The 26,474-nt window shown below is 44.0% G+C and overlaps 1 protein-coding gene across 25 annotated transcripts in view; it reads left to right on the top strand.

Moving 5' to 3' along the window:
- SRCIN1 (SRC kinase signaling inhibitor 1) overlaps positions 1 to 26,474 on the top strand; it is a 322,505-nt gene that overhangs the window by 241,360 nt on the left and 54,671 nt on the right. For 16 of the 25 annotated variants that reach the window (XM_083408486.1, XM_083408493.1, XM_083408497.1 and 13 more), the window contains 3 exons: positions 13,508 to 13,699; positions 21,955 to 22,147; positions 24,829 to 25,027. In XM_083408486.1, coding sequence (XP_083264612.1) covers positions 13,508 to 13,699; positions 21,955 to 22,147; positions 24,829 to 25,027 — 584 coding nt within the window. Of the gene's footprint in view, positions 1 to 13,507; positions 13,700 to 14,040; positions 14,128 to 15,895; positions 16,173 to 21,954; positions 22,148 to 24,828; positions 25,028 to 26,474 lie in introns of those variants that run through there. The other 9 variants (XM_083408491.1, XM_083408489.1, XM_083408484.1 and 6 more) reach the window with 4 other exon arrangements.

Genomic DNA, 26,474 nt, shown 5'->3' with positions numbered 1-26,474 from the left:
GGAAAACCAGAAAGCTTTCCTCAGGCATGGCTGAGAATGTCTGTGCCTGAAACCCCACCTCTAAACATTGGAGTGTGAAACATAGAGACAAGAGCCCAGACAGGATGGCTTGGCTTGAGGACAGGCACCTCTTGGGGGTGGAATGCGTGGAAGAGTTGGATTTATGGGTTCAAGCAGGGGAAAGGAGGGACTTAGGTTGGGCAGAGCTTCTGTGCAGTACAAAATAATTTGGAGTCCTCGTCCCTTCATCTGCCTCACACCTCCCTTCCACTTCTGTTCCCAAGCCAATTTTGAAGCCTCCAGCAACAAAATATTCGAGACGGCAGAGTTGGCAAGCGTAATATCGGCTGACACAGTGGTGCAGCGATGTGGGGGTAGGGAAAGGGGAGACAGGCACATGGGGAGGCGGCATCAGAAAAGCTGCCTTATCTAACCAGGCAGATATAATGAAGTTGTTTCTCAGCAGGCACAATAAAGGGATTGTTGCATGGGATTTGAGAATTGCTTAATTGTGTCAGGGTGTCTTCCTCCTCCCTTTCTGGGTCCTCCTGAGAAGCTGCTGCTTCTCCTTCTTCTTCTTCTTCTTCTTCTTCTTCTTCTTCTTCTTCTTCTTCTTCTTCTCCTTCTCCTTCTCCTTCTCCTCCTCCTCCTCCTCCTTTTCATGTTTACATGAAAAATAGCCCAGTGCAGGGCCTCCCTTGGCGTTGTGTCCTCTGACTTTGAGGCGCTACTCTCTCTGATGTGATCATGTGGGCTGGCTTCCGTTATTCTGGACTGTACCACTTCAAAGTGCATGTGTGCACGTCAGCGGGTGCTTCCGGACATGGACAATTTAGCAGCACCCAATAATGCATGTTCTGCTTTAAAACTAAAATTGCAATTCTGTTGTTGTTGTTGTATCATCATCGCCACTTTGTAGCTTAGTTCTTATTTCCACAGCACCAAATGTTGTGCCGGGAAATTTTCATTTGGGTGGGTGGAGGTTAAACACACTCCCTCTGCCATTCACTGCACTCCTGATTCTGATCCCCATTGCAAGGCCAGACTACTGGGAAAGGGAAAATGATAGAGCTGCTTCCTAGACAGGAGAGATGGACAATAGAGAAGGAAATAGCTCTATACAGGCCGTGACCAGCCAGGAACACTATTGAACAGACCACCTTCACCTGGGTAAACTGCAAGATAGTCTGAGCTTTGGGTGGATGGGGAAATGGAAACTGAATGTGGAAAGCAGAAGAGGAATGTGTTTTGATTGCACCGTCATGCAGATGCGCTGTAAAAAGCAAGTAAATAAAATTTGGCTATTCTGCAGTGTGGAAGCACCCAGGGTTTATTATTTTGATTGCTCCCCCACATAAAAGTTCCCAGCATGCAGTGCACACAGGGAGAGAGCTATACCAAAACCGTGTGCTAATGTGCTAATTCAGGGATTGCATAAGCACAGAGCATTCCAATATCACTTGTAGTCAAGTAAGATTGTCTTCCATGGACACAGTTTTAACAGTGAGTCTGTAAGTGATTGTGGAGGCCAGTTCTGGATCCGCATGTGCTTCCACAGTGGTTTTCGGGTGGGAGTTGATTATGTTGAGAGTTTGCCAAGCGTGCCTTCCTCTTAGGATGTTTCTCCCTTTTGTCCTGAGTTTGAGCATCTTCAAAGCCCACAACACCTTTGGTAAAGGCTGTTCTCCAATTGGAATGCTCACAGGCCAGTGTTTCCCAGTTGTCGGTGTTTATACTACATTTTTAAATATTTGCCTTGAGAGAGTCTTTAAATCTCTTTTGTTGGCCACCAGCATTACGCTTTCCATTTTTAAGTTCAAAATAGAGTTGTTGCTTTGGAAGGCCATAATCAGGCATCTGCACAACATGACCAGTCCAACGAAGTTGATGTTGAAGAATCATTGCTTCAACGCTGGTGATCTTTGCTTCTTCCAGTACACTGACATTAGTTCGCCTGTCTTCCCAAGTGATGTGGTGGCCTGAAGTGGTACAGTCCAGAGTTCTGCCACCTCAAGTCCCCTTAGGAACATAGGATGCTGTTTTATACTGAGTCAGATTATTGGTCCATCTAGCTCAGCATTGTTTGCTGTGACTGACAGCGGCTCCCCAGGGTTTCCCAGAGAGGACATTCCCATCCCTACCTGGACATGCCAGGGCTGAACCTTGGACCTTCTGCCTGCAAAGCAGATGTTCTACCCCAGAGCTATAGCCCTTCCCATTTTGATTTTTAACTTTACTATGTGGAACCTGCTGCATTGTCGCTGCTTTTCACGGAGCAAAGGTAACACAAGTAGCTCCAAGCTTCATGGAAGCAGCTCACACTATAGCTTTAAGCCATGCCAGGTTGGTACCAGATTCAGGTAGGTAGCCGTGTTGGTCTGACCCAGTCGAAATATACAAAAAAAATAAGAAAATTGTCCAGTAGCACCTTAGAGACCAACTAAGTTTGTTCTTGGTATAAGCTTTCGTGTGCATGCACACTTCTTCGGATTCACTGAAACAGTTGGTCTCTAAGGTTGGTACCAGTTTACGGGAAGGGTAATATCTGGGAGGGGAGGAGCTCTAAGAACGGCAACCTCCCACACAGCCTAGGAGTCCTCGAGTTTACTTTGCAACACGGGAAGAAACTGAATAGCTCCCAAACCAAAAATACATCATGAATCAGGACCCTCAGCCTGCCTCCTCAGTCTATGTGGCATGTTGAACAGATCTGAGAAATGTAGGGCTGCACATTTTGTGAGCCAAACTGAGCTTTATCTTTATAGCAGCCAGTTCTGTAATAAAAAAAATAAATCCCTGGACGAAAGTAAATTAAAACCACTAGGGATTTGTTTGCTGCACTATTCCATCTCTGTGTGATTATGACAATTCTTATATTTGCATTTTTAAGTCTTTACTCATGCTGAGCTGTCTTGTAACATTTTAAAGCCACTGTTTTACATTGTTCAAGGCCTAACAGAACACTGCCAGCTACCGCTATTTTGCTTGTTAGCAAAGTTAACTTGGGGGAAACGGGGAATGCTTGAAGACTTTGTTTAATCTTAAATTTTAAATGGACCAGCCAGATTCACGCTTCCTGGGCTAATAATATGCAGATTGGAACACAGTTGTCCTCCAAATTTTGCGACGCGATGCTTGGTTCAAAAAAGGTAACAAAATGCATATTAAAAATATTACTTTAGATTAAAATGCGTATTTAAGAATCTGAATTTTCATGCAGTTAAATACACACACAAACACACACACCTGAATTGTGAGGAAATAGCTCAGAACAAAATTATGTGAAACTAGCAGAGCCTGGAAATAGCCTGATCTGTTCATCCCTATGGCAGTGCTTGCTTTGTATTGCCTTGCTTACCTTCTGAGGGTAGCGCTCTCTGGTCCTGTAGCAGGTGCTGCCATTGGAGGATGGTCCATTAGGGCAAATGGAGAACTGCCCCACCAACCTCAGTCTGCCCTCATCCAGTCCCCATGGGCCTATCTTCTTGCTTACACCACCTGCCAGCTTCCTTCATTCTCCTCCTCCTTGTTCACACTTCCTCCACTCCCCCCTTCCCCGGGAAACCAGTTGTTTACCTCAGGTTAAGAACTTTGCTTCAGGATGAGAACAGAAATCGCGCGGCGGCAGTGGGAGGCCCCATTAGCTAAAGTGGTACCTCAGATTAAGAACAGTTTCAGGTTAAGAACGGACCTCCAGAACAAATTAAGTTCTTAACCCCAGGTACCACTGTACAGCACTGGCTGAGCACACTCAAGACCACCCTGTCAGGATTCAGTTTTATATTAAAAGGCAACAATACATCTCCAAGCCAAGCTTGGAGAATCCTGCATATTGGGCATCCATAATAGGATAAACACAGTGACCATCCTGATTGGTCAAGGTCAGTCCTTGGCATATATGACAACCCTCAGATTAAGGCCTGATGTTGATAAAGAGTGGGCTGTGGAGAGAGAGGGTTGTCTCCCTTATTTGCTGTAGATGTGTGTGTGTGTGTGTGTGTGTGTGTGTGTGTGTAGCTTTAAAAATAATTGTCCTCGTATCCAAGGCCATATAGGTTACTGAAAAAGCACATTCTTTGTATGCAGAAGGTCCCAAGTGCCTCCAGCTACAGCTGGGAATGTCCCTTGTCTGAATTCCTGTAGCAGGATTTGCCAAGGGTCTGCCTTGCTGCAGAAGGCCCCAGGACAACTCCAGGTAGATTGGGGGTGTCCCCTGCCTGGAGAGCCAGGTTGTTGTGCTTGTTTTGTTTCGGTCTAAGTTGTTGAGCCTTTTCTTCGGTGGGATTCACCAAAAAAGCAACACTTCCAATATGGGCTGCCATGTGCCTGGATTTTTCTGGACATTTTAACCAATTTCTGAAAATACTGCACAGGCGCTATTTTCAGCCAACAAATCCTGGACATGTCTGGGAAATTCCAGATGTATGGAATTCCCAAACTAAAAATCCCAGCTTGCCCCCCTCCAGGACGGATCAATCTCCTTAAGCTTGCCAAAGTCCAATCTGTGATTTTGGTAGTTGCCGTTCTTCAGGATTATCAGTAAAGTGTTTTATAAAGGGATGCTACATTTCAACAAAATCAGCTATATCATTTGTATTATTCAATGCATGTAATCTCTTTGTTAATTTTTCTGATACAACAATAGGCCATACATTCTGTTTCCAACGAGAGATGCACAGTTGTTCCAATCCTTTCCAGTTCTGCGCTACTAAAAGAAAAGTAATTAGTTCTTTGTAGCAAAGGTCAGGTTGCCCTTCTTTAAAAAAAACAATCCCAAACTTGGGGTACATTCCATATGTTGGCCTGTAATATAGCTTATTTTTGTAAACACCCTTTGCCAGAAGAGCTTTTTATGTTCAAATGTCCACCACATGTGAAATGTTGTACCTATTGCAGCCTCTCCGGCACAATAGTGGAATAGTTTTATTAATATAGCTATGGTGTCAAATGAGTATGAGGCACCTTGCTGTGTTCCTGCGATCTAGGCTGGGTCTGAAAATTATCGTGATGTTTTATCTCCCCTTTTCCAGTCTTTGAAATGTTCAAGGTAACCTCTGCAGTACTCATTTCCTTTGTTGGTTGTGTTGGCGAGAAAGGGAACTGGAAGTTCTTCTGCTTTTGTGAACCCCTGTCAATTTACAGATTATCAGTTTGGCAAAGAATTGAAAGGGCACAGCAGCCAGCACAGCTAGTGAAAGTCACCAAATCAGTGAGGGTACCAAAGTTCAGCAAACTCAAAGCACACTAAGCCGCTGCTGCTGCCAAGTCTAGACAGCACAGCAAAACCCCATCAGAGAAAATTCATTTTGAGTCCTGTCTCCTTAATTTGAGCAGCAGATTTCCATAGCAAACACAGATGCCTATTTGAATTCTGGTGCCATCTGCACCATATAATTCAACTTTTAACTTCCTTTCAGTAATGGCAGCTGTTGTCCACCTGCCTTTTGTCTGAAGTTGTACTGCATCATGGGTTTTGTAGTCTTAAGGCGTCATAGTGTTCAGGCTCTCATTTGGGGGGGGGGGCATACACGTGTTGGAGTTGGTGTCAGGTAGCGTCTGATCCCTGAGCAAGGCAGGCCGATGGAGAGCTGCAAGTGGGCAAATTTATCTGAGAAAAGATTGAAGACAACCTGAGCATTTTTAAACTGTCTGCTAGCAGCCTGGCTCTCCTAAGCTCCACCCCTTGAGGAAAACTCGAACTCTTAAACCCTCTGGCCTGAAGATGGGCGTAGAAATCATAGAATTGTAAAGCTGGAAGGGACCCTGAGGACCATCTAGTCCAGGGATTCCCAAACTTGGGTCTCAAGCTGTTTTTGGACTACAATTCCCATCATCCCTGACCACTGGTCCTGCTAGCTAGGGATGATGGGAGTTGTAGTCCAACAACAGTAGGGAAACCCTGATCTAGTTCAACCCCCAGCAATGCAGGAATATGCAGCTGTCCCATACAGGGATCAAACCTGCAACTTTGGTGTTATCCTACATTCCTACCACCTGCCTGGTATACTGCCTGCATTATTGGACCAATGAGGTACTATGGCACTATAGTGGGTGGCATTTGGTTGCTCAGGATCAGGGACCTGACTCTGACTGTACAGGCTCTGGGGGCGGGGTTTTCTGTAGGCTCCTGTCAGCCAGCCTCAGTGGCCTTGTGGAAGCGTTAACAAGGTGTGGCTCTTGCACATGGATGCTTCAATTGCAACAATGCAGACGGTTATGTATCAAATGTTTATAATATTAGGAGAATAGAGCAGGTTTGGTGCAAAAGAGTAGTTATCTCAAGACCACTCAATGTTCATTTGTTTAGGGCCTGAATAGCTCCCCACTCAAAAGTGCTGCCTGCTACTCCATCTTCCAGGCTTAGCTGTTGGGTAGTTCTTGCCTGTTCACTACAGAAGGCTGGATTTGGTCTTGATGCAAACACCACAGCCAGCTCATTATATCAAGCCATGCTTTCTTTACAGTTTGTTCAACACACCAGGGAGAAGTGTGCAAGCTCTGCCCCTCCTCCTCCTCACCTTTCATATCACTTTGCAAAAAATGGAAGGCAAACATATCAAGCAGGGAGCCTCCTGGATGTGTGGAGGCTCCCTACATGTTTTTTCCAGGGATTTTAAAACATGTGGGGATCCTCCACAAGCACACAGTTTTCCTGCTTCATTCATTAGTCCTCCAACTTATTGAGAGCAATGCAAGCGACTCTTCCCTTTGCATGTTGAATGAACTGACTTTTGCAACACCTGAAGAGGGCTAATGTGGATGCTGAATCTGATCCAGCAAAATAAATTCTCAAAAATCTCGTATGCGGTGTGGAAATTAAAGCATGCAATTAAAAACATTTGCCATTCAGTTCGGGTGTAATCTGCCGTGTTGCTGCTGGTGTTAAACAACTTCAGCAAACAAGCTCCATCGCTTTTGATTTCGGTAATACGTAAAAACATGCTTCAGTCTCCCATTGAAATTGGTGGGTCTCGAAGCACTTACCTTTGGCTGGCTTGTTCCCATCCATGTTTATCCCTTTAATTTCTTCTTCTTTTTTTAAAGCAACAATAAATCAAGTCTGTTTTTGAAGAGCTAAACAACACTCAGAGTGTCACAGTCAGGAAAACAAAGCATCTGATTTGCATAATGTCACCTTCATTTGCATAATGAAACAATTTAGTGTAATTTTTTTTATTTGGAAGTGAATTTGGGCATCTTCAGCTGAAGATGCTCTCGGTTAGGTGAGCTCCCCCAGATCTAACCATTGAATTTCATCAATGGTGTTGTGTTTAGTTCCCCAGTGTTCTCTTTTCTTCCTTCATCAGCCGCACGGTAGCTTTTAAACCCTCCACATGTAGTGATGGGGATGTGGGCTTCTATTCCTGTGTGGATCATGTGCCAGGTATAAACAGCCACAGGCTTTGCTTTCAAAGGCCCAGGCATCTTAGTAGAGTGGCAGGTACACAGATGAAGTCAAGAGGGTCTCTTGGGTGAAAGGTGTTCCATAAATATAAGAGCATATTATCATCACTGTTGCCCATTTGAATCTCACAGCTCTCATCCCTTGACACACTGTGCCATAAAATAATTCATGAAATGTAAGAAGATACATGGTATATAGACTAGAATACTTATTAGCCAACTTAACACAGGCAGGTTTTTTGAGATTCATCTTCAACAGGCAGAAGAGGAAGGGAGTAAACCCAGCAGACGAAATTTTATACAAACTGGTGTTTAGTTGTAACTCGTACCGGGTCTCTGATAGCATGCTTAGAGATGACTGTGATTAAGGCAGCACAGTAGACACATCGTTGAAATAAATCAATACATTATACATAGAGCAGGTGACAAGTCGCAGAAAACGTGTGCATGGCAAATAAAGGGGTTATTTGCAAAACTAACATGCCCTGTATGTTGAACAGCAGTCCTTTGCAATGCACAAGAATGCTTGCATGTTTGAAATGTTATTAATTTCTAAAATAAGAGTTGGAAGTATTCAATGCAGCCTTGAAAGTACTCTTTCTTGTCTACGTGGCAATCCTAATTCACAAGTAATGTGTGGTTCTGGTTGCTTAGTGGTGAGGGAAGAACCCTCTTTCCTTGCTCGTAAGGCACCCCTTTGCAGATACCCTCAGCCACCGTAAACTCTGGTTTTCTGACTACTCTATTAATTTGGACATGTTCTCCTTATTTTTTGGAAACTTACTGAAGTTTCCTATTCAGTGTTGTTTGAAATTGAAATTTGAGCCTCTCGTAGATCAAAGCAAACTGCTCTACAGCTCAGGTCTTGCAAGCTAACTAACACTTTGCAGGGAATTAGGAAAGAGCTTTACAAAGGACCCCAGCTATGCTGCAAAGTGCCATGCAATGCGCCATGTGAAGTATGCTTTGCAGTCCAGCTCAGGTTTGTTGGCAAGTGCTTTGATCTGCCAAGCTCTGCTCTTAATAAGCCTTGCTGAAGCCAAGCTGATAGATCAGAGTTGAACTTTTTACAAGGCAGTAGCCTCCTTTTTGGAGGGGAGAGCAAATTAATTAAGTTAAAATTCTCTGATCAAATGCTCAGTGGACAAACCATGTGGGGGGGACGACGACACCCCAGCATATAATGTACAAAGGACAGAGAAGACATACATCCACTGTTCAGCCTTAAAAGAATGGGAATAAGATACGTACCGGTAAATATGTTCAGGCACAGGAGGGTTGTTTGGCCTCCCTTTCCTCATAGATTGAGAGGATGAGAATAAATGGCCATGAAGCAAACCTAAATCTCCCTCTTTTTGGATTTTCAAAAGTTGTCAGATCCAGTGGCAGAATGGAGCATGCAGAAAATGGAGGTCTGCTTACCCTCTTAGTATGCCAGTGTGAGAGCCAGTGTGGTGTAGTGGTTAGGAGAGGTAGGCTCGTAATCTGGTGAACCGGGTTCGCGTCTCCGCTCCTCCACATGCAGCTGCTGGGTGACCTTGGGCCAGTCAAACTTCTTTGAAGTCTCTCAGCCCCACTCACCTCACAGAGTGTTTGTTGTGGGGGAGGAAGGGAAAGGAGAATGCTAGCCGCTTTGAGACTCCTTAAAGGGAGTGAAAGGCGGGATATCAAATCCAAACTCCTCCTCCTCTTCTTCTTCTTCTTCTTCTTCTTCTTCTTCTTCTTCTTCTTCTATGGACTAACGGCATACATTTGGGGAATCTGTAGCCAAGCAAACATACCTGTTTGCCAATACAGAGAACATACTTTGTAGCTGGCTGTAATCCCTGGCAGAAGCAACGGGAAAATATTTCTGTTCCTTTGAGAATTATCAGCTCTTTCCAAACACTATTCTCCCTGTGCAAAGAAAGCCCAACATGTGAATCTTGAACACTGCCTGAAGACTCAGGAGAATGTTTTCTCCTTTATTAATCCCCTCTGACAGGAACTCAATGAGACATTCTTCCCAAAGCACACCTCTCTTGCCTAGGTTCCTGTGAATGACAAGTGCTAAGCACCCCATCTCCCTGCCACTAGATCTGTGTACTGGCAACCCACAGCCATTCTTACCTTTTGACTAGAGCTCTGCTCCCCATCTGTCAGTAAGGTTGAGAAATTCAGTTCAGTTCTCATTTAAAGGTGATCCTTCCTAATTCTCTCTTCAAAATCAATAGTGAGCCAAAGCAGGTGCTACCCTTTGAAATCTGTACTTCTCTGAATTTTGCAGGAACCAAAAACCTGGGTACCAAAATGTGTAAATTAGGGAAACGTGTGCCTGAAAATGCATATATTCATGGAAATAACATATAAAAATGCATTCTGTCATGGGAAATGGCTTGCAGTAACATGCATATAGAAAAATTGCATACAGGATTGTATGTATTAGGACAATAGTTCCCCAGCTTTCCCCCCATGAGTCGCCTGAAAATTGCTGAGGGTCTTAGTACCCTGTTGAAACAATTATAATGTGCTGTGTGATTTTTAAATGTATTTTGTTGCTTCTTTTAATTCTTATGTGTTGTATTTATTGAATGACAATTTGAATTCCATAGAATCCATCAAACTCAGATGGTAACAGTGAAACACAGTGCAAGAAGTAAAAGAAGCAATAAAAATATAATTAAAAAGCAATATGAATATTTAGTGCGATGAATGTGCTGCTCCTTACCGTCAACCCAAAATCCACCTGAACGAAGCATGGTCTGCAAAGAGCTGGTCGGGAACCCCTGCTTTAATTAAAAACTAAAATTAGAATTCTGTAGTTAACTGGAAAGCTTTGCTTGCTGTCAGGACTGGTGTCATCCATGTGCTTGCTCTTGTCTAAATTACTACTAATATCTTCCCTTTTTTACATGTACAAGTCTGAATTTCTCTGCAGGTTGCCATGTGCCTAGATTTAGTCTATCTAAATAACGTTAGGGGTGGTATTGACAGTGCTTGGTTACTTAAAAGGCCATGCCTGTCCAACTTCACAAGGAACTGGTTCCTTCATCATAGTTTCATTTATTTATTCTGCTAGCAGAAGCTATGGGAGAGACACAACACAGCTGTAGACAATTGGAAACTTACCGTATTTTTCGCCCATGGGACGCACTTTTTCCCCTCCAAAAATGAAAGGGAAATGTGTGTGCGTCCTATGGGGTGAATGCAGGCTTCACGCAGAACTCTGTAAGCTGTGGGAGCCCGCGCTGGGCTCCCATGGCTTGCAGAGAATTGCCTGCATGCCGAAGGCTGGGCACGCTGAGCTCAGCGCACCCAGACTTCGTGCAGCTCTCCGCAAGGCGCGGGAGCCCTGCGCTGGGCTCCCATGCCTTGCGGAGAGTTGCCTGTTCTGGGGGCTGGGGTCAGGGGAAGCTCAGGCTTCCCCAGCCCTGCGCCTGGGGGGGGAATAATTTTCCCCCCTTTATTTCCCCCCAAAAAAACTAGGTGCGCCTTATGGGGCGGTGTGTCCTATAGGGCGAAAAATACGGTAACTCGTCAGCTGCAATCTCCCGCTTATCTCTTCAGATGTAAGTCCTGGAAACAATATCTAGGGGGGAAACTGCTTTCCTTTACGTTTGACTGTTATGGCTTCCCCAAAAGAATCCTGGGAATTTCGTATGGGTAGTGACACCATGTCTGCCAAAGATTCCAAGCCCCTTGGCTCACTGTTCTACAGTTGCTATTATTCCCTGTAGCGATGGAATGACTGTTAAACCGGATTAGGCTTGTAGTATAGTTAAGCCCTGTGTTTTTCAAGAAGTCACTGACATGCTCCCAATATTGTAATGTATCCTCTTGTGTGATTCAGTCACGAAATCTGTAGCACACAATAGCACCTTTGTATTAGGGATGAATGAATTCGTTGATTTAAACCATCATATATATATATATATATATATATATATATATAATGTGCATTTGCGTACATATTCTTTGGGTTGGAGAACTGCATGGCAAAGTCCAAATAAGTTTGAATTTCAAAGGATGGCTCCACTTCATTGTGCTTTTTGTTTCAGGAAGTGCAAATTAGGTGGACTTGCATTAAAATGTGAACCAAACAAAATTTAGTCCTGAGGTGTATCTAGGCCTCTTTTTCTTGTAGGAGCTGCATCTCTGAGACAAGATTTCAAAACAGCTAAGAAAAATATGTCTGTATCAGGATAGATAAGCCCTGTGCAGTTGTTTGGCACAGAGTAGGGATGGGCAAAATTTTATCTTTTTCCATTCTCAAGTGTACTGTTCTTAAATTCACAGTACCATGTTTCTGCAGCAATTTGCATTAAAAAAAAACCCTCATTAAAATTTGTCAGCATTTTAGTGCAAATCATTCCTAATAAAGGGAATAAAGGGAAATTATGTGACTTGCCTAATATACATGTTTTTGAAAGCAATTTCCTCTAATGTAATTTTGTATGTTATTTTCTTTGATGTATGCATTTTGACACATTTCCTCCCAACATGTGGGTGCCAGATTCCCCTGGGTTCTGAGTTTCTGGGTGCCAGACACTGAACCCCTGGATTCAGCAAATGTTAGAATATAAGCCAGGCCAGTTTCCTGTTGAGGAAATTGAAGAGGCCATTAGAAGAGCAAAAGGAAGATGGTGAACCATTAGGAAAGCCAAAGAGAGGGAACTCTGCCAGATAGCAAATGGGAGGGGCACCTCCCTCAACTCAGAGTTAGTTAGAAGCCAAAGGCAGAATTTGAAGTAGAGTTTGAGAGCTGGTGGTGATGTGACCTTGAGGGAAAAGTTTGCAGGGTGGTAAAGGCTGCAAGCTGGAAAGAAAGGGTCAGAGGACAATGGTTGATGTCTGTTTTGATCCAAGGCTGTGCCTATGCCAGTAGTATAGCCCTATTGGAGTGTTAATGCCGTGAACCCCTCCATTGTAGGCTCAGGTTGTATGTATGTGTAAATAAACCATTTACCATAAAGACACCACAGTCTCCACTGTGCCTCATTTCCAAAAGGAAACATAACCACTGGTTAAGTGCCTGAGACCCCTGGAATCTCACACCACTCAGAGATTGGGGTGATGCGTAGCAATATGCATTTTTGTATATTTGCACTGTAGAGTAGGAAGATCTTCATCCCAAAATTCGGAGAAGCGTTGATATCACAGGAGAGGTGTATTTTTGTTTGCTGTCATCTCAAGAAGGGCTGTGAAGAACAGGCCCAGCTATCCCTCTACCTTGAAGCTGCTCCATACATGAACCCCCTTCACATTGATGCCAGTTACGCATCAATCAGGGGTGCATGCAGCAGCTCCTGGGGGCAAGACTAGCCAGGCGCATTCTCCATCACATATTTGGTACCCGTGAGTACTGAACAGCTGAACAGAACTACCCGGGGGACAGCCTCTTAGTGAGAGAGAGTCCGGTACACACAATATCCCACTGAGAACAACACACCCACCCCATCCCACAAACAAACTTTGAAAGTTTGTTACAGTGGTACCTCGGGTTAAGTACTTAATTCGTTCCGGAGGTCTGTTCTTAAGATGAAACTGTTCTTAACCTGAAGCACCACTTTAGCTAATGGGGCCTCCTGCTGCTGCTGCGCCGCCGGAGCACAATTTCTGTTCTCATCCTGAAGCAAAGTTCTTAACCCGAGGTACTATTTCTGGGTTAGTGGAGTCTGTAACCTGAAGCATATGTAACCCGAGGTACCACTGTGTCTTGCAGCTTCAATTTAAAGAATGTGATCTTGTTTTGAGAATGGGCAAATTTAAGTATTTAACTTCCACTGTTTTTCTCACCCCAAAATTGTCATGGCTTCAAACTCCATTCACCTGAGCCTACTCTGCCCTCTCAAACTTGGCTCTGGGTGGATATTTTCAAGATCGCCACCCTCCTATCAATGTGATCTGGGAGTCCACTTTTGGATACTGTGAGTGAGCATGGCAGGGTGCTTGAAGGAGCTGTGTTTTGTTTTTCATTTTAGGGGGTTGTGTAAATTCATTGAAGTGAGCAAAAAGCCTCCGGACTTTCAAGCCGATTGCTCTTACTCAGCTCAGGTGACAAGAGTTGTAGATGTTTCATGTTGGTTGTGAGGATATAACTGATTTTCCATTCATTTCTTTGAAGCCCCTCCTGGAAATGTGGCAGCCCCATCTAGCAAGGAAGGCTGGCTATAGCCCTGATCGACCAGCCAAGAAGGAGGAGGAGGATCAGGCGAGAGAGACCCACACGATTGGTCCTGCCCACATGGTTCAATATACAGATGCTTACTGCAGCAGTGTGGGATCGCCACGAAGAAGCAGTTCCCACACCGCTGAGGTAACATGAGAAGGAACCCCATCAGTATCCAGAAAGAGGTGTATTTTGTGGCCGGCATTTGGAGGTTGGAGCGGGGGTGGGGAGAGCTCTGGGCCTAAAAGCCTTGATTTATTTTGAATTCTGGCATACATTAAGCCTTGCTTTTCCCCCCTGAATGTTCCATCTGATAAAACCGAAACAATGTCAATTCTGTGAAAGATTAACCTCCACTGATTTGAGAAAGTACCATCAAGTCAGCTACCCTGACATTCCGCCATGCACGTGTGCCAGGCCCCTTAGCAACCAAGTTGAGAGCATAGCAACAGCAGCTCTTTGGCTGAAAAACCCCCACACCATTGTCAAAATACAGCTGTATCAGCTTTCCCCCTCTTCTTCCCCTTCTTTATCCAGTCAGTTTTATGCTGCTTCTTTTTTCTTTTCTCAATGAAGTAAGCTATCAGGGAGACGGGGAGGGGGAAAAAACAGATTGCTCGCCTGATGTAGATGGGCAAAGCTTTGTCTCAGATTCAAAAACAGCTGCTCAGAGATAATCTTGAAGATGGTTTGATGATGGGAGATACCTTTGGGAAATGCCTGAATTTAAATATCTGGGTTATTTATTTATTTATTTCAAAGATAAGGATGTATGCAAGGTTTCAGCTTAACCAAGGGATCAAAGCAGAATCAAGTATTTATAAAGACACTAAGACAGAAAGCCTCAGGTTAAAAGTCAGAGCTGACAGTTGCAATCTGCATGGTGACCATTTTTATCCTGTGTTTGCAAAGGACATGAGGTAAAATGAGGCAGCTGCTTCCAAGTGGTAGATTTTGGGCACCCATTTGGAGTCCCACATGTCCCTGGCCTGTAAAAGGATCCAGGTCTTTACTGAGGCAGTCCCTGCCCTGTGGGACTCCTTGCCAGTAGGAACTAATCTTGTTCGTCTTCAGTCATCTTCTAAAAACAGTATTATTCTGACAGGCCTTTCAAACCTTAATTTCAGTGCCTACTTAATGCATTTTTGGTTAGACAGGCCTGTCCAGATGTGTAGAGTTTTGACCTGTGTTTTAATCTCTCTTTAGTTTACTGTTGATTTTAATTACCTTTTGAATGTTTTAAATACTGCTTTTTAAACTTACACACACACACACACACACAAACACACACACACACTTCTCCCCACATGCAGGTTTTATTACAGTCAGCAGACCCTCCAAGTGTCCCTGTTTTCCAGGGACAGTCCTGGATTTACAGAAACCATCCCAGTTTCTGATTTGATCCTAGAATGTCCTGCTTTTCCTTAGGACGTCCCTATTTTCATCAGACAAATGTTGAGGGGTATGGTAGGCTGTCCCTACATTCATGAGAGAAACATTGGAGGGTTTGCGAGTTATACAACCCCCGAGCCAAAGAGATAAATAACTATACAACCTTTAGAAGATATCTGAAGGAAGCCCTGTATAGGGAAGTTTTTTAAATATTTAATTGTGTTTTCATATACAGTATGTTGGAAACCATCCAGAGTGGCTCGGGCAACCCAGTCAGATGGGTGGGGTATAAATAATAAAATTATTATTATTACTATGTACTGTAATAGGATGTCCCTATTTTCATTGGAGAAATGTTGGAGGGTATGAGTCAGGTGGTATATGTATATAAATAAATAAATAAATAAATAAATATCCCCAACTTTCCCGAGGAATAATTACTCAAATTGGGCAACTGTGTACATGTAGCATAGAAAATTGCTTCATATAATTGCAAGTCGGAGCACAGGCTTGATAGAGTCTGAACTAGACCTCAGTTGTAATGTGTGAAGCTAGCTAAGCTAGGGAACCTGCCGTATACCGAATCAGTATTGTCTACTTGTGATAGGGTGTCTCCCGGTCCTACTAAGACATCCGAGGGAATCAGTGGAGACCTGTCCATTAGGACAAATGGAGTAGTATCCCTGTAACTTCAGTCTGCCGTCAGCCAGCCCTCGCTTGCCCATCTTCTTATTTACAGTCTGTCCAGGGGTGGCATCGGCTATCAACTTCCTCCTCCTTACTCTCAGTGTTGCCTTTATTCAACTCAATGGCAAGGATCATGGGGGCAAAACTAGAATTAGTTGGCTCTGTCTGTTGATGGCTTTGGCTCCACCAACTGTTGGCCTCCCTGCCTACTGGCCCACCACTTCCAGCAGGTGCCAGCCACTGCTTCAAAGGACTGAACCCAGGGCCTTTCTCCATGCATACCATGTCCTCTACTGCTGAGCTGTGGCTCCTCCCCAATATAGCCATCATATATCTTTCCATAATCTGTCTTTCCTCCCACACCAAAACCAACAAGGTTCAGAGCCTATCTCATGCCACACGAAACCGTACCAAACCAGTGAAGGAGTTTTGTGCCTTTCAGCCCCCTACTGCAAGCTTGTTCCTTGAAGGTTGGGAAATTTCAAAGCTCCATGTTGGCAACAACGCTGAGAGAGACAGAAAAATTGCAGCCAATTTTACGGTAAATTATTTACGGAGAGAACATTTTCTGTGCCACCCCACAGGAATAATTAAACTCTCCAATTAATGCCTCATTTAAACGATGATTATGGCTGTTATCATTTCAATATTGATTTCTTTCCCCTTCTTCCTTTCCTTTTAAAATCTGGTTTCAAAATATTAGTGTCCCTCCTCCCTGCCAGCCACACATCTCCCCAGCTTGCTTATTCCAGTAGTTGTTTGTTCTCAGCTAGCATTTGCTGACAAGAAAAAGCTTCTCTTTTTGTGTGCTTGTGTGTTTTTAGAAGATAAAATGGAGCCACACAAACGCTGCATCTTCTGGGTGCTGAATAGCTTCCCTGCCGATGCAAATCTTGTGTTTGAAATGCTTGTGTGGCTGTTCGAAAACTGGGCTACATTCAGACATGAGAAATGGCATTATTCAAAGGGTCTGAAAAGGTACCATGAGGAGGATTAACCCCTGGAAGATGTCCAGGGAGACCCTCTAGGAGTAGTTACTCTCTGAGAAATGTGGACAGTGGTATAATGGCCATTAGCGGGCTAAAGATTGAGAGCAGAGCATTAATGCTGACCCTGCCTCCTGGCACACAGAAATTCTGCACATAATATGGAAGGTGGCACCATCTATAGAGCCATAACTTCCTCTTTAAACAGGAAGCTATGTCAAGCCATCTGTCAAGTAGTCTAGTTTTCTCACGCTTGGAGAACTGAGCTTTAGTTCAGCAGGAGCTCATCGCTATTTTATCACAATGTGAGTTTTAATAGATTGACTTGTGTGGGTTCCCGCCCACCCGACCTCTCACAGTTGTTCTAAATCTGGTTTTATAAGCTAGATCAGGTTGTGCTATGTGCCCAGCAGAGAACGAAGCATTTATAAATATGGACATTAATAAACAAATCCCTGCCAAGCCTGTTTTTGTTTCTAGAAAGCTCTGGGACATAAAGAATTGCAATGGAAAATAGGGAGTGCCTGAACAGAATGCCAGTTCTTTACTTAGTGTGAACAGCTATTCAACCCTTCAAAGCAGGGAGCAAGGAACCTCTGGCATTCCAGATGTTGGTCTACAACTTCCACCATTCTTGATCTTTCTGACTGTAGCTGATGGGAGTTGTACTCCAACTTAGGTAGGTTTGCCTAAATGTCCCAATTCACACTGCAAAACAATCAAAATCTGAAACATGGCCATCTTTTTAAATAAGTGCTTCTCTGAATTTTGCGATACAGTTCCCTAGCCAAGGTTATGCTTTAAAAATAGGTAATGTTGCTCACTACTTTGGGGCGGTTTTTATTATTATTACTATGAACAAATAAAACAACTAATCCAAGTCTCCACAATACAACTCTGATTCCTTTTCCCATTCCCTTCTCTTTTTCTACCTTAAAGTTATACATCTGCAGTGGGGAGGGGGGACCAAAAAAAAAAAAATGCAACAGATGGTAAAAGGCCTTGTGTATAATCTTGCAATTTCCAGGGAGTCAGTGTTCTAAAATGCTTTTCGGTGAGGCTCTTGTTCACTCAGTATTTAAATAATTTACAGTTTTTAAAAGCACCTGAGGGGCCAGAGAATGATCTGACAGCCTTTGTTTGCTGTTGCTGTGAAAAAGTGATGCAGATTCCAGCCTGGTTGGTGCCTGGGTGGGAGATGGCATGAAAGCCCCCAATAAGCTGTTCTCAGAAGCAGCATATAAGTATACTAAATAATACAAATGCCTAGGCCATATTAAAGGAAATAGGCCCAGATGGTCTCGGGGAGGAGAGAAGAGTCCTATTTCTCGAATCTGAGTTTAATTAGAGACTGCACCAAGCTAGTAGGATACAATTACTTGATGCGAACAGCTTTGAAGTGAATGGGACTGTTGGTGCAAGCTGCCTTAGGGTGGAGCCACAGAGCATTCTCTCTGCATGCTCTCCAGCAGACTCATCAGGGATATATGAACAAGCAGCTGGAAAATGGCAAGTCAGAGCCATAATACAGCTCTCTTGGAATAAGCGCGCACACACACACATAGAAAGAGACACACACATCATCTGTTTAGCTGCCGTACCACGTAGACTTTGGTGGTGGTTCACTTTGAAGTGATTTCAAAGCTGTCCTTTAATGCTCTTTTTCTGTTTAAAGTGGTGCAGGAGACCCAGAAGTGCATGTTTTATCCAAAGCTGTAAATAAGCAAGGAAGAGTAAAAAAAAAAAACCACACAAAAAATCATGTGTGCACCTATGTACACGCATGCGCGCACACATAAATTCTGTGCCCTGTATAAATTTGACCAGTAATCTTTTTTTACTACTACTTTACTACTTTAAAGGAACAGGCTGTGGACAAAAGCCCCATTACCCTGATTGCCCAAAGTCCCCCCTACTGAGATCCCACTAGGCATTTTCCATCCACTGTTTCTCTTTGTAGCCGTAAAGTTTTCAAATAAATAAATAGGACCAGAAACTTGTTGGTTTTTTTTAAGGGGAAATGAGATTCTCAAGATGCTGAATTATGTGCTCATAGTCACTTTCTGCACTTAAGCAACCCAAGGAGTTGTGAAATACAGTCCTGATAATCAATGCCCTGTTTCTATAATGGGCAGAGTAAGCCCAGCGTAGCATGGCTTTAAAAGCCAGAAGGACTGTAGGGCTAAGATGGTGTTCAAATTTACCTTTGGAGAAGCTTAGACTTCTTTGCTTTAAACCTGCTACACAGAACCTTTTCCCATTTGCTTTCTCTTGTGGGTGTTCTTCTGAAGAACAAAAACCTGAACCTGCCAGTGCAGTTTATGCTGTGAGCAACACAATGCATTTAAGGGCCCTGTTTTACATTCAGGCTGCAGTGGGCAACCAAATGTTTGAATGGTCCCTTTAAAATAAATAAAGATACTGGCTCATAAAAATTAGCCGGTTGGGTACGAATTTCGGTCCTATGAATTAACAGTAGAACTTTAATTACTAGGGGGCAGAGGAGGCGCACCCCCCTTATTTTTTGTGCTGTATCCTTTAGCTAGCATATTTATAGCGGGATCTCAAATTTCAGCAGCACCCTGAACAATGCCAAAATTCGATGCCCTCGCTTCTCGCGCTCCACTTTAAATAATAGTTGGGGTGCCTATAAGGCTCCACGCTCTGTTCTACCAAACTGGTCGTGCTCCCCTAAATCCGCCTCTGATATTTATAAGGCTACAGAAGAGCACAAGATGAGGCCTGCTGGATCAGGCCAGTGGTCCATCTAGTCCAGCATCCTGTTCTCACAGTGGCCAACCAGATGCCTCTGGGAAGGCCACAAGCTGGATCTGAGCACAAAAGTGCCCTCCTGCAGTTTCTGGCAAGTGGCCTTCATATATGTGGGGGTGGGCATGAGTTGGATATTAACTAGGGATTAAGGGCTGCAACTTGTGGACTTAACTGAGGGCTCCCCTGCCTCTTCACCTGTAACTGGAACACTTTTATACAAGCAACCCCCACACTTACAGGCTGGAGTGGTTCAGTCCAGAAAATAGTTTTGCATCTCGATTTTACTGATTGCATCAACTGGCCTAGAGTCAGCAAAGAACATGATATCTTTTACTAAACCAGCATGCTGTTTTAGCGTGTGTTGCACGCAGCGTTGCTCTTCCCCCTCGTGACCCCCCTGTGGAAATGGCATCTTCGTACCGGGAAGATATACGGTCATTCACGCGAAATGGGACTCTTGGCATATTACTGTTCTTTACTGCTGGGACTCCATGCCCATTACTTTTGCCTGTTCCGTGCAGCCATAAACCTCTATCGCGCTTCCCTTCCAGCATCACAATGGGCCCCTTTATGTCTCCCCGGAGCTGTTTCCCCGGGCATAATGGATAGCCAGCCTCCTGCAACTTCAAAGGTTATCTGACTTGTCTGTCTGCTAATTCTGCCTTTCCTGGTGTTATCGATAGCATGGGCAGGAAAGAAATGAGTCCCAGGACCAACAAGGCTTTTGCAAGCAATGGCTCTGGTCCCAGGGTATGGAAGTCCACCTGTCCTGACCCTTGGTGCCTCTGTCACCACCTCCTGCTGCTGGGTGAGAAAGTGCCCTGCATCCCAGTGGGGCACTCTCCTTGCACTTTAGACAAATATCTGCAAGGTGTTTTGTTCCCTAAAAGGAGGAGGAGGTAGCAACTCAACAGAGTGACCAGCCAGTGCCTGAAGTACAGGGATGAGGAACTGATGACTCTCCAGATGTCATAGGGCTCCATCAGTCCAAGCCAACATGGCTAATGGCCAGGGATGGTGGGAATTATTCAATTTCCGCAGGCTCCCCGTTTCTGCTGTAGCGCAATAGCTTCAAAGTGCTGCTATGGTGCTACATACAGATACAGGTTGAAAATGTAGTTGTGGTACTCTGAGCCTTCCTCTTTTCTGAACTGGGGGGTGGGGGGCTCAGTTCCTCTGCAGTGTTTGTCACAACTTCAGACGCTTTGGTAGGATTTCAGTGTCCTAAGCACATGCAGCTAGAGATGACGTGATGGTTCACTTGCTTGCAAATATATCCGCTCAGCAGCTGCTCCTCCCCTGCCAGTCTGATGTTTTAAGGTGCAAGCTGCCTTGAAACCATACCTAACACCCCCAAAACTCCCTGTCAGTTCCCAGGGCTGGGTGTGAGAGAGAGACATTGGTCAGCAAGCGAGCTGTTTGACATCAGGATCCTTGTCCCAGTTCCTCACCCAAACCTCCACTATTATTCTAGTGGTCATGTTTTAGCCTAGCCCTGGTCTCTGTGTGTCGTCTTTTGCTCCCATAAGCTCACGTCCCTATGACTGGGGACACAAACCACCTTGAACAGATTAGAAAGGCAACATAAATGGGAGGGAGGAATTTACTGGGACGAGAAGGGCAAAGAAAGGCAAGAAATGAGAGTGTGCTGAATGTAGGCTCAAGCTAACTGTATGGTCGATGGAGCACTGGAACAGGTTGCCAAGAAGAGTGTGTGTGTGTGTGTGTGTGTGTGTGTGTGTGTGTGTGTAATTTTCATCACCTTGTATCGTTAAGAGCAAATTGGATGAACACTTGACTAGATTAATTGAGATGGACTCCCTCCATGAGGCAGGAGTTCATTCCAGCAAGGGCTGTTTACCAATTAATGAATCTCTATTTGATTAATCATCCTTTTTTTAATAGACCAGTCATATAATTGATTAAATTTATATAAATTTTACACCATGCAAAACCTCAGTATAGGGTTTGGCTTTATGTTTGGGGGTTTTGTTTGTTTTTTAAAGATACTGAAGTCAGCACAATAATTTATTTATTTCTAACACCGCAGCTCTTGTCGTAAGAAGGAAACGCCACAGTCAATATATTCTTTTTCAGTTTCTGTTCCACTGTAATAATTGCAGCAATGCACTAGAACCAAAAATAGCCTAAAAAATTAAACAGGCATGCTGCTAATGCAAAGGTACATTAAATGAAATGTTCCAGAGTTAAAATCAACACCTATCAGCGAGGTAACTGGATTGTTAGTTGACTAATAATCTACCTACACTAAACCAGTTGAAGCTTGTAGCTATACTTTGAGTCCCTATATCAATTGCCAGAGATTAGGACAGATATGTTTAGGTGTTGATATGTATGTATATTGCGGGGGGAAATATTTAGGGATGTTTTCTGCTGCTGCGTTTCATGGCACACGAAATATCTTCGTGATCAAAAATGCCTTTTTTAAAAAGTTGATTGGGAAGAGGTGACACGTGTGAAATCTGTTCAATGCCACATTTCTAGAAAAAGAACACTTTGCTCTCCATAATCATGTTGCTCTGTCTCTCTTCTTTTACCTTTCAGACCCGAAGCTCCCGGCACTCACAGGGCTCTCAGCCTGGCCTGGCCGATCAAGCCAAACTCTCCTTTGCTTCTGCTGAGTCTCTGGAAACCATGTCTGAAGCTGAGCTGCCCATTGGGTTTAACAGGATGAACCGGTTCCGGCAAAGCTTGCCTTTGTCCCGTTCCACCAGCCAAACAAAACTCCGGTCTCCAGGTAAGAAATGTTTCTCAAGCATCCCCAGTTAGCAGAGATGTATCCTGATTTTAGACACATCTCATTGTTTTGTCACCCTTGTTGCATCTGTTGTGGGGCTCAGGGTACCTGCAGTTGAAGCTCTTTTGCTCCAAGTACCATTTGTGGCTGCAGAGGGTAAAAGGTACCGAAAGCTTAAATCACAACAGGAAGTGATGTGACCATAACAAGGGACTGGTGTCAATACCCCCCACTTTCAGATCCCCCTCTTCCTGCCCATTTGAGAAAACAAGGCCCAGAGTGTGGCCTGCCACAAGTCCTGTGACATGTTGGAACAGCTCCATGGTTTTCATGGCAGTCATGAAGTCCTGAGCCACCCCAGAGCCTTGGCATGGATGTTGAAGTCCCCCAGAACCATCAGTCTGGAAATCCTCAACACTGCCTCCAAAACTAGGTCTGTCAGCAAATACTATGGACAGCCAGATGGGTGGTAAACCAACAGAATCCCTAATATGTCCCGATTGCCCAGTGCCAGGAGCACTAGATACCTTCCCTGCAACTGGACATAGAGCCTGGAGAGAGAAATGGAATCTCTATAAACTACAGCAACTCTCCCTCCCCGATCTTCAAGTCCTGCTTTGATGCCGCACCGAAAACCCAGGTGGGCACAACTGGATGAGACCAACTCTGCCCTGCTCACCCACCCAGGTCTCAGTGACACAAACCTGATGGTTCTGCTCTTCCATAATCAAATCATGAATGAGGGAGCTGTTACTCAGAACTGACCTGAAATTCAGCAACAGAAGCCACAGTCCCAAGGGCTGGCTGATAGGACAACCGCAATTCCCTAGGTTAGTGACACACGGCCTTTGCTAACTTGGTGCCTTCCATCTATTTTGAACTACAAATCCCAAGCTGGTTGGGGCTGATAGGAGTTGTAGCCCCCAAACTTTTGGAGGGTACCAGGTTGCTGCAGTTTAGCAGACTGCGTATCTTTGAAAACAGTAACAGATTTTGAGGTTTTGGCTTGTTTTTAAAGACCTGTGTTTGTGTACAGTTTAATCACATAGTCTCTGCTTCTATGCATAACTGAAGCTAGTCTTTTTACTGTTCATACCTGGGGTTCCCATTATGTTGCCATGCAGAAGTTGCAACTCCCGTCAGCTCTAGCCAGCTTGGTGAATGTTCAGCTTGGTGAATGGATGCCGGAGGCCAGCCGCTCCTGGTCCATATTTTTATCTTAACCATTTTTATATATGCCACCCAGATAGCTGGCTATGGGATGGCACAGAAATACCACTGTTACTGCTACTACCATTAGTACTACTCCTATAGTAATTACTTGCTTGTTTTTGCTTATATTACAAATTATTGCTCGCTCAACAAATTAACTCAAGGTGATTGAGGGAAAACATTTCTAAAGAAATAAAAATTACATTTGGAAAAGCCCATTCAGGGCTCTTTTTTGAACTGATACCAGCAGGGAATCATGCCTCTAACTACTCCCTTACATACGCCCGACCAAATAGAAACCCAATGCCAAGATGTTTATTATCATCAGCACTGTTTAGTGAGTGATCACTGTAATTATTTTTTACGTTTGAGCTGTAACTTAATTATCACGGTCTGTGTTCTTGTGTTTTCATTTTCCTCTGGCCATACTGCTTTTTCTTTTGTTCTCTTTCTCTTTCTCTTTACACCAGGGATGGGGAACCTGTGGCCTTTCAGATATATTGTTAGACTCATATTCTCATCAGCCCCACTTAGCATGGCCAGTGGTCAGGGATGATGGGAGCTATAGTCCAACACCAGGTTCTTTGTACATGCTCTGTTCCTATGTTTATAAATGCCTTCCAATATATACCTTCCCATGCATTTCAGGAAGTGCACTCTGGTCCCCAAAAGCCTATTATTACATCATAATAAATGTGTTAGTCTTTGAGGTGCTACAAGACTCTTTGGGTTGTATCCAATGTTAGTCATACTCAGAGTGGACCCATTGAAATTAATGGACATGACTAACTTAGAGTTATTAATTGTAATGGGTTTACTCTGAGTAGACCTTGGTTAGGTATAACCCTTTGTTGGTTTTGTGGCAACAAAGTAACACAATTACTACTCCTTTGGGAATTTTGTTGTTGTTTCTGAAGCAGAAGAATAGAATAGAATAGAATAGAATAGAATAGAATAGAATAGAATAGAATAGAATAGAATAGAATAGATGGAAGGGACCCCAAGGATCATCTAGTCCAACTCCCTGCAATGCAGGAGTATGCAGCTGTCCCACACGGAGATCTAACTTGCAACAGTAGCATTATGAGCATAGCTGAGCTATCCAGATGTCTGAAGGAGAGATGAGGAGAAGCCCAGTTCTTTAGTATAAATATCAGAGTTTTGGCACAAATATTGTCTGATGGCAACTGAATGCACTTTCGAGATGAATGAAACATTCAGTAGCCTCTCCCCCCCCCCCCAAGATATTTCAGTTGGTGTGGGGTTCACATTTGTGAGTAGATGATTCTCTTGTTCTGACTGTGACTCTTATTTCTGCTAACACTTTACCACATGAAGAAGAGTCTTGTGCAACTCAGAAGCTTTCCTTTCTGCTAGCATTAGTTGTTTTGACTGATAATCTGCATTTCTTGACCTGTTTCCCTCCAGTCTCCTCTGTCTCTCTCACACACCATTTCCTATTTTCCTAGGTGTCCTTTTCCTGCAGTTTGGGGATGAAACAAGACGGGTTCACATCACCCACGAAATCAGCAGCATGGACACTCTGCATGCCCTTATTGTCCACATGTTTCCTCAGAAGCTGACAATGGGCATGCTCAAGTCCCCCAACACTGCCATCCTGATCAAGGATGAATCCCGTAATGTCTTCTATGAGCTGGAGGATGTCAGGTGAGAGCAGTGCCTTGGGAGGCACTACTAAATGCTTGGAGGAAGTGTGACATTGACTACCAAGTAGAGGACTATATGACCAGTCTGCTATTTCCCTCCCTCCTGATACTGTGCTTTTCTTTTCATTCCCCGAGCTCCATTCACTGTGCTTGTATGAAACTTTAAATCAAAAGTGGGCAACTTGCGTCCTTAAGGGCCAAATGAGGCCACTGGCCTAATTTAATTTGGGCATGGGAAGCCTAGAGGAAGAAGGAGGAGGGTGGGAAGAGGTTGGTGAATGCAGTGATGGAAGGAGGAGCGGGAGGAGTAGGGAAGAAGTCCTCTGCAAGCATAGGAATATAAGAAGAGCCCAGCTGGACCAAAGGTTCAACAAGTCCAGCATCCTGTTCTCACATTGGCTAACCAGATGCTCCTATGGGAAATCCAGGAGCAGAGCACAGTCACAACAGCATTCTCCCCACCTGTGACTCCAAGCATTATGTATCAGGCAGTGGAAGTAGGCCATAATAGCTAGTAGCCATTGATAGCCTTATCCTCCATGAATCTGTGTGGTCATCTTTTAAACGTATTTTAAACATATTTTGAATTGTTATGCATTGTGCAAGTGGTTTTGTAAACCACTTGGAAATCACCTGTACATTAAGTGGTACAGTGGTGCCTTGGTTCTCGAACTTAATCTGTTCCGGGAGTCCGTTCGACTCCTGGAACCGTTCGAAAACCAAGGCATGGTTTCCGGTTGGCTGCAGGAGCTTCCTGCGCTCAAGCAGAAGCCGCATCAGACGTTCAGCTTCCAAAAAATGTTTGCAAACCGGAACAGTTACTTCCAGGTTTGCGGCGTTTAGGAGCCAATTTGTTTGACAACTAAGCCATTCGGGAACTAAGGTAAAGTAATCTAAGTCAGTGGCCATCAGTACATCCCATGGGAGCAAATTTAACATTTTTACTATAAACCACCCAGAGAACCTTTCTCTTTCTTTCTTTCTTTCTTTCTTTCTTTCTTTCTTTCTTATGGGCAATATAAGAAATGTAGTTGGCAAATAAGACTGAAGTCCTAGCCTCACCTAACTGGGAGTTCACCCCATTGAATTCAATGAGACTTACTTCTGAGTAGATATGGTTAGGATCACAGTCTGTGTGAGTAATAGACTGCGCAGAAGGAAGGAAGTAGCTAGCTTAGGAGCAGGAGGGGAAAATGTATTATTTGTAATAGAGCTATAAAAATATTTCAGTAAGATACTCTTTTTCAAAAGTGCTGCGACTGAAGAGAGACCTGTCACCATCGCATTCAGCAGTGGTCTTCTCTTCCTTCCTGCTCAAGGGATTAAGAATACAAGGGACCTGGCTGGCTCAAACTACCTAGCCCAGCATCCGGTCTCCAACAGTGGACAGCTAGATGCCTCTGGGACAGCTAGCTCACAAACAGGGCATGAAAGGAACACACGTCCCT

This window comes from Podarcis tiliguerta, assembly GCF_965153285.1.
Source record: "Podarcis tiliguerta genome assembly, chromosome: 13".
NCBI lineage: Eukaryota > Metazoa > Chordata > Lepidosauria > Squamata > Lacertidae > Podarcis > Podarcis tiliguerta.
The sequence above is the reverse complement of the archived record's forward strand: the minus strand, read 5'-3'. Positions and strand labels throughout refer to the sequence as shown.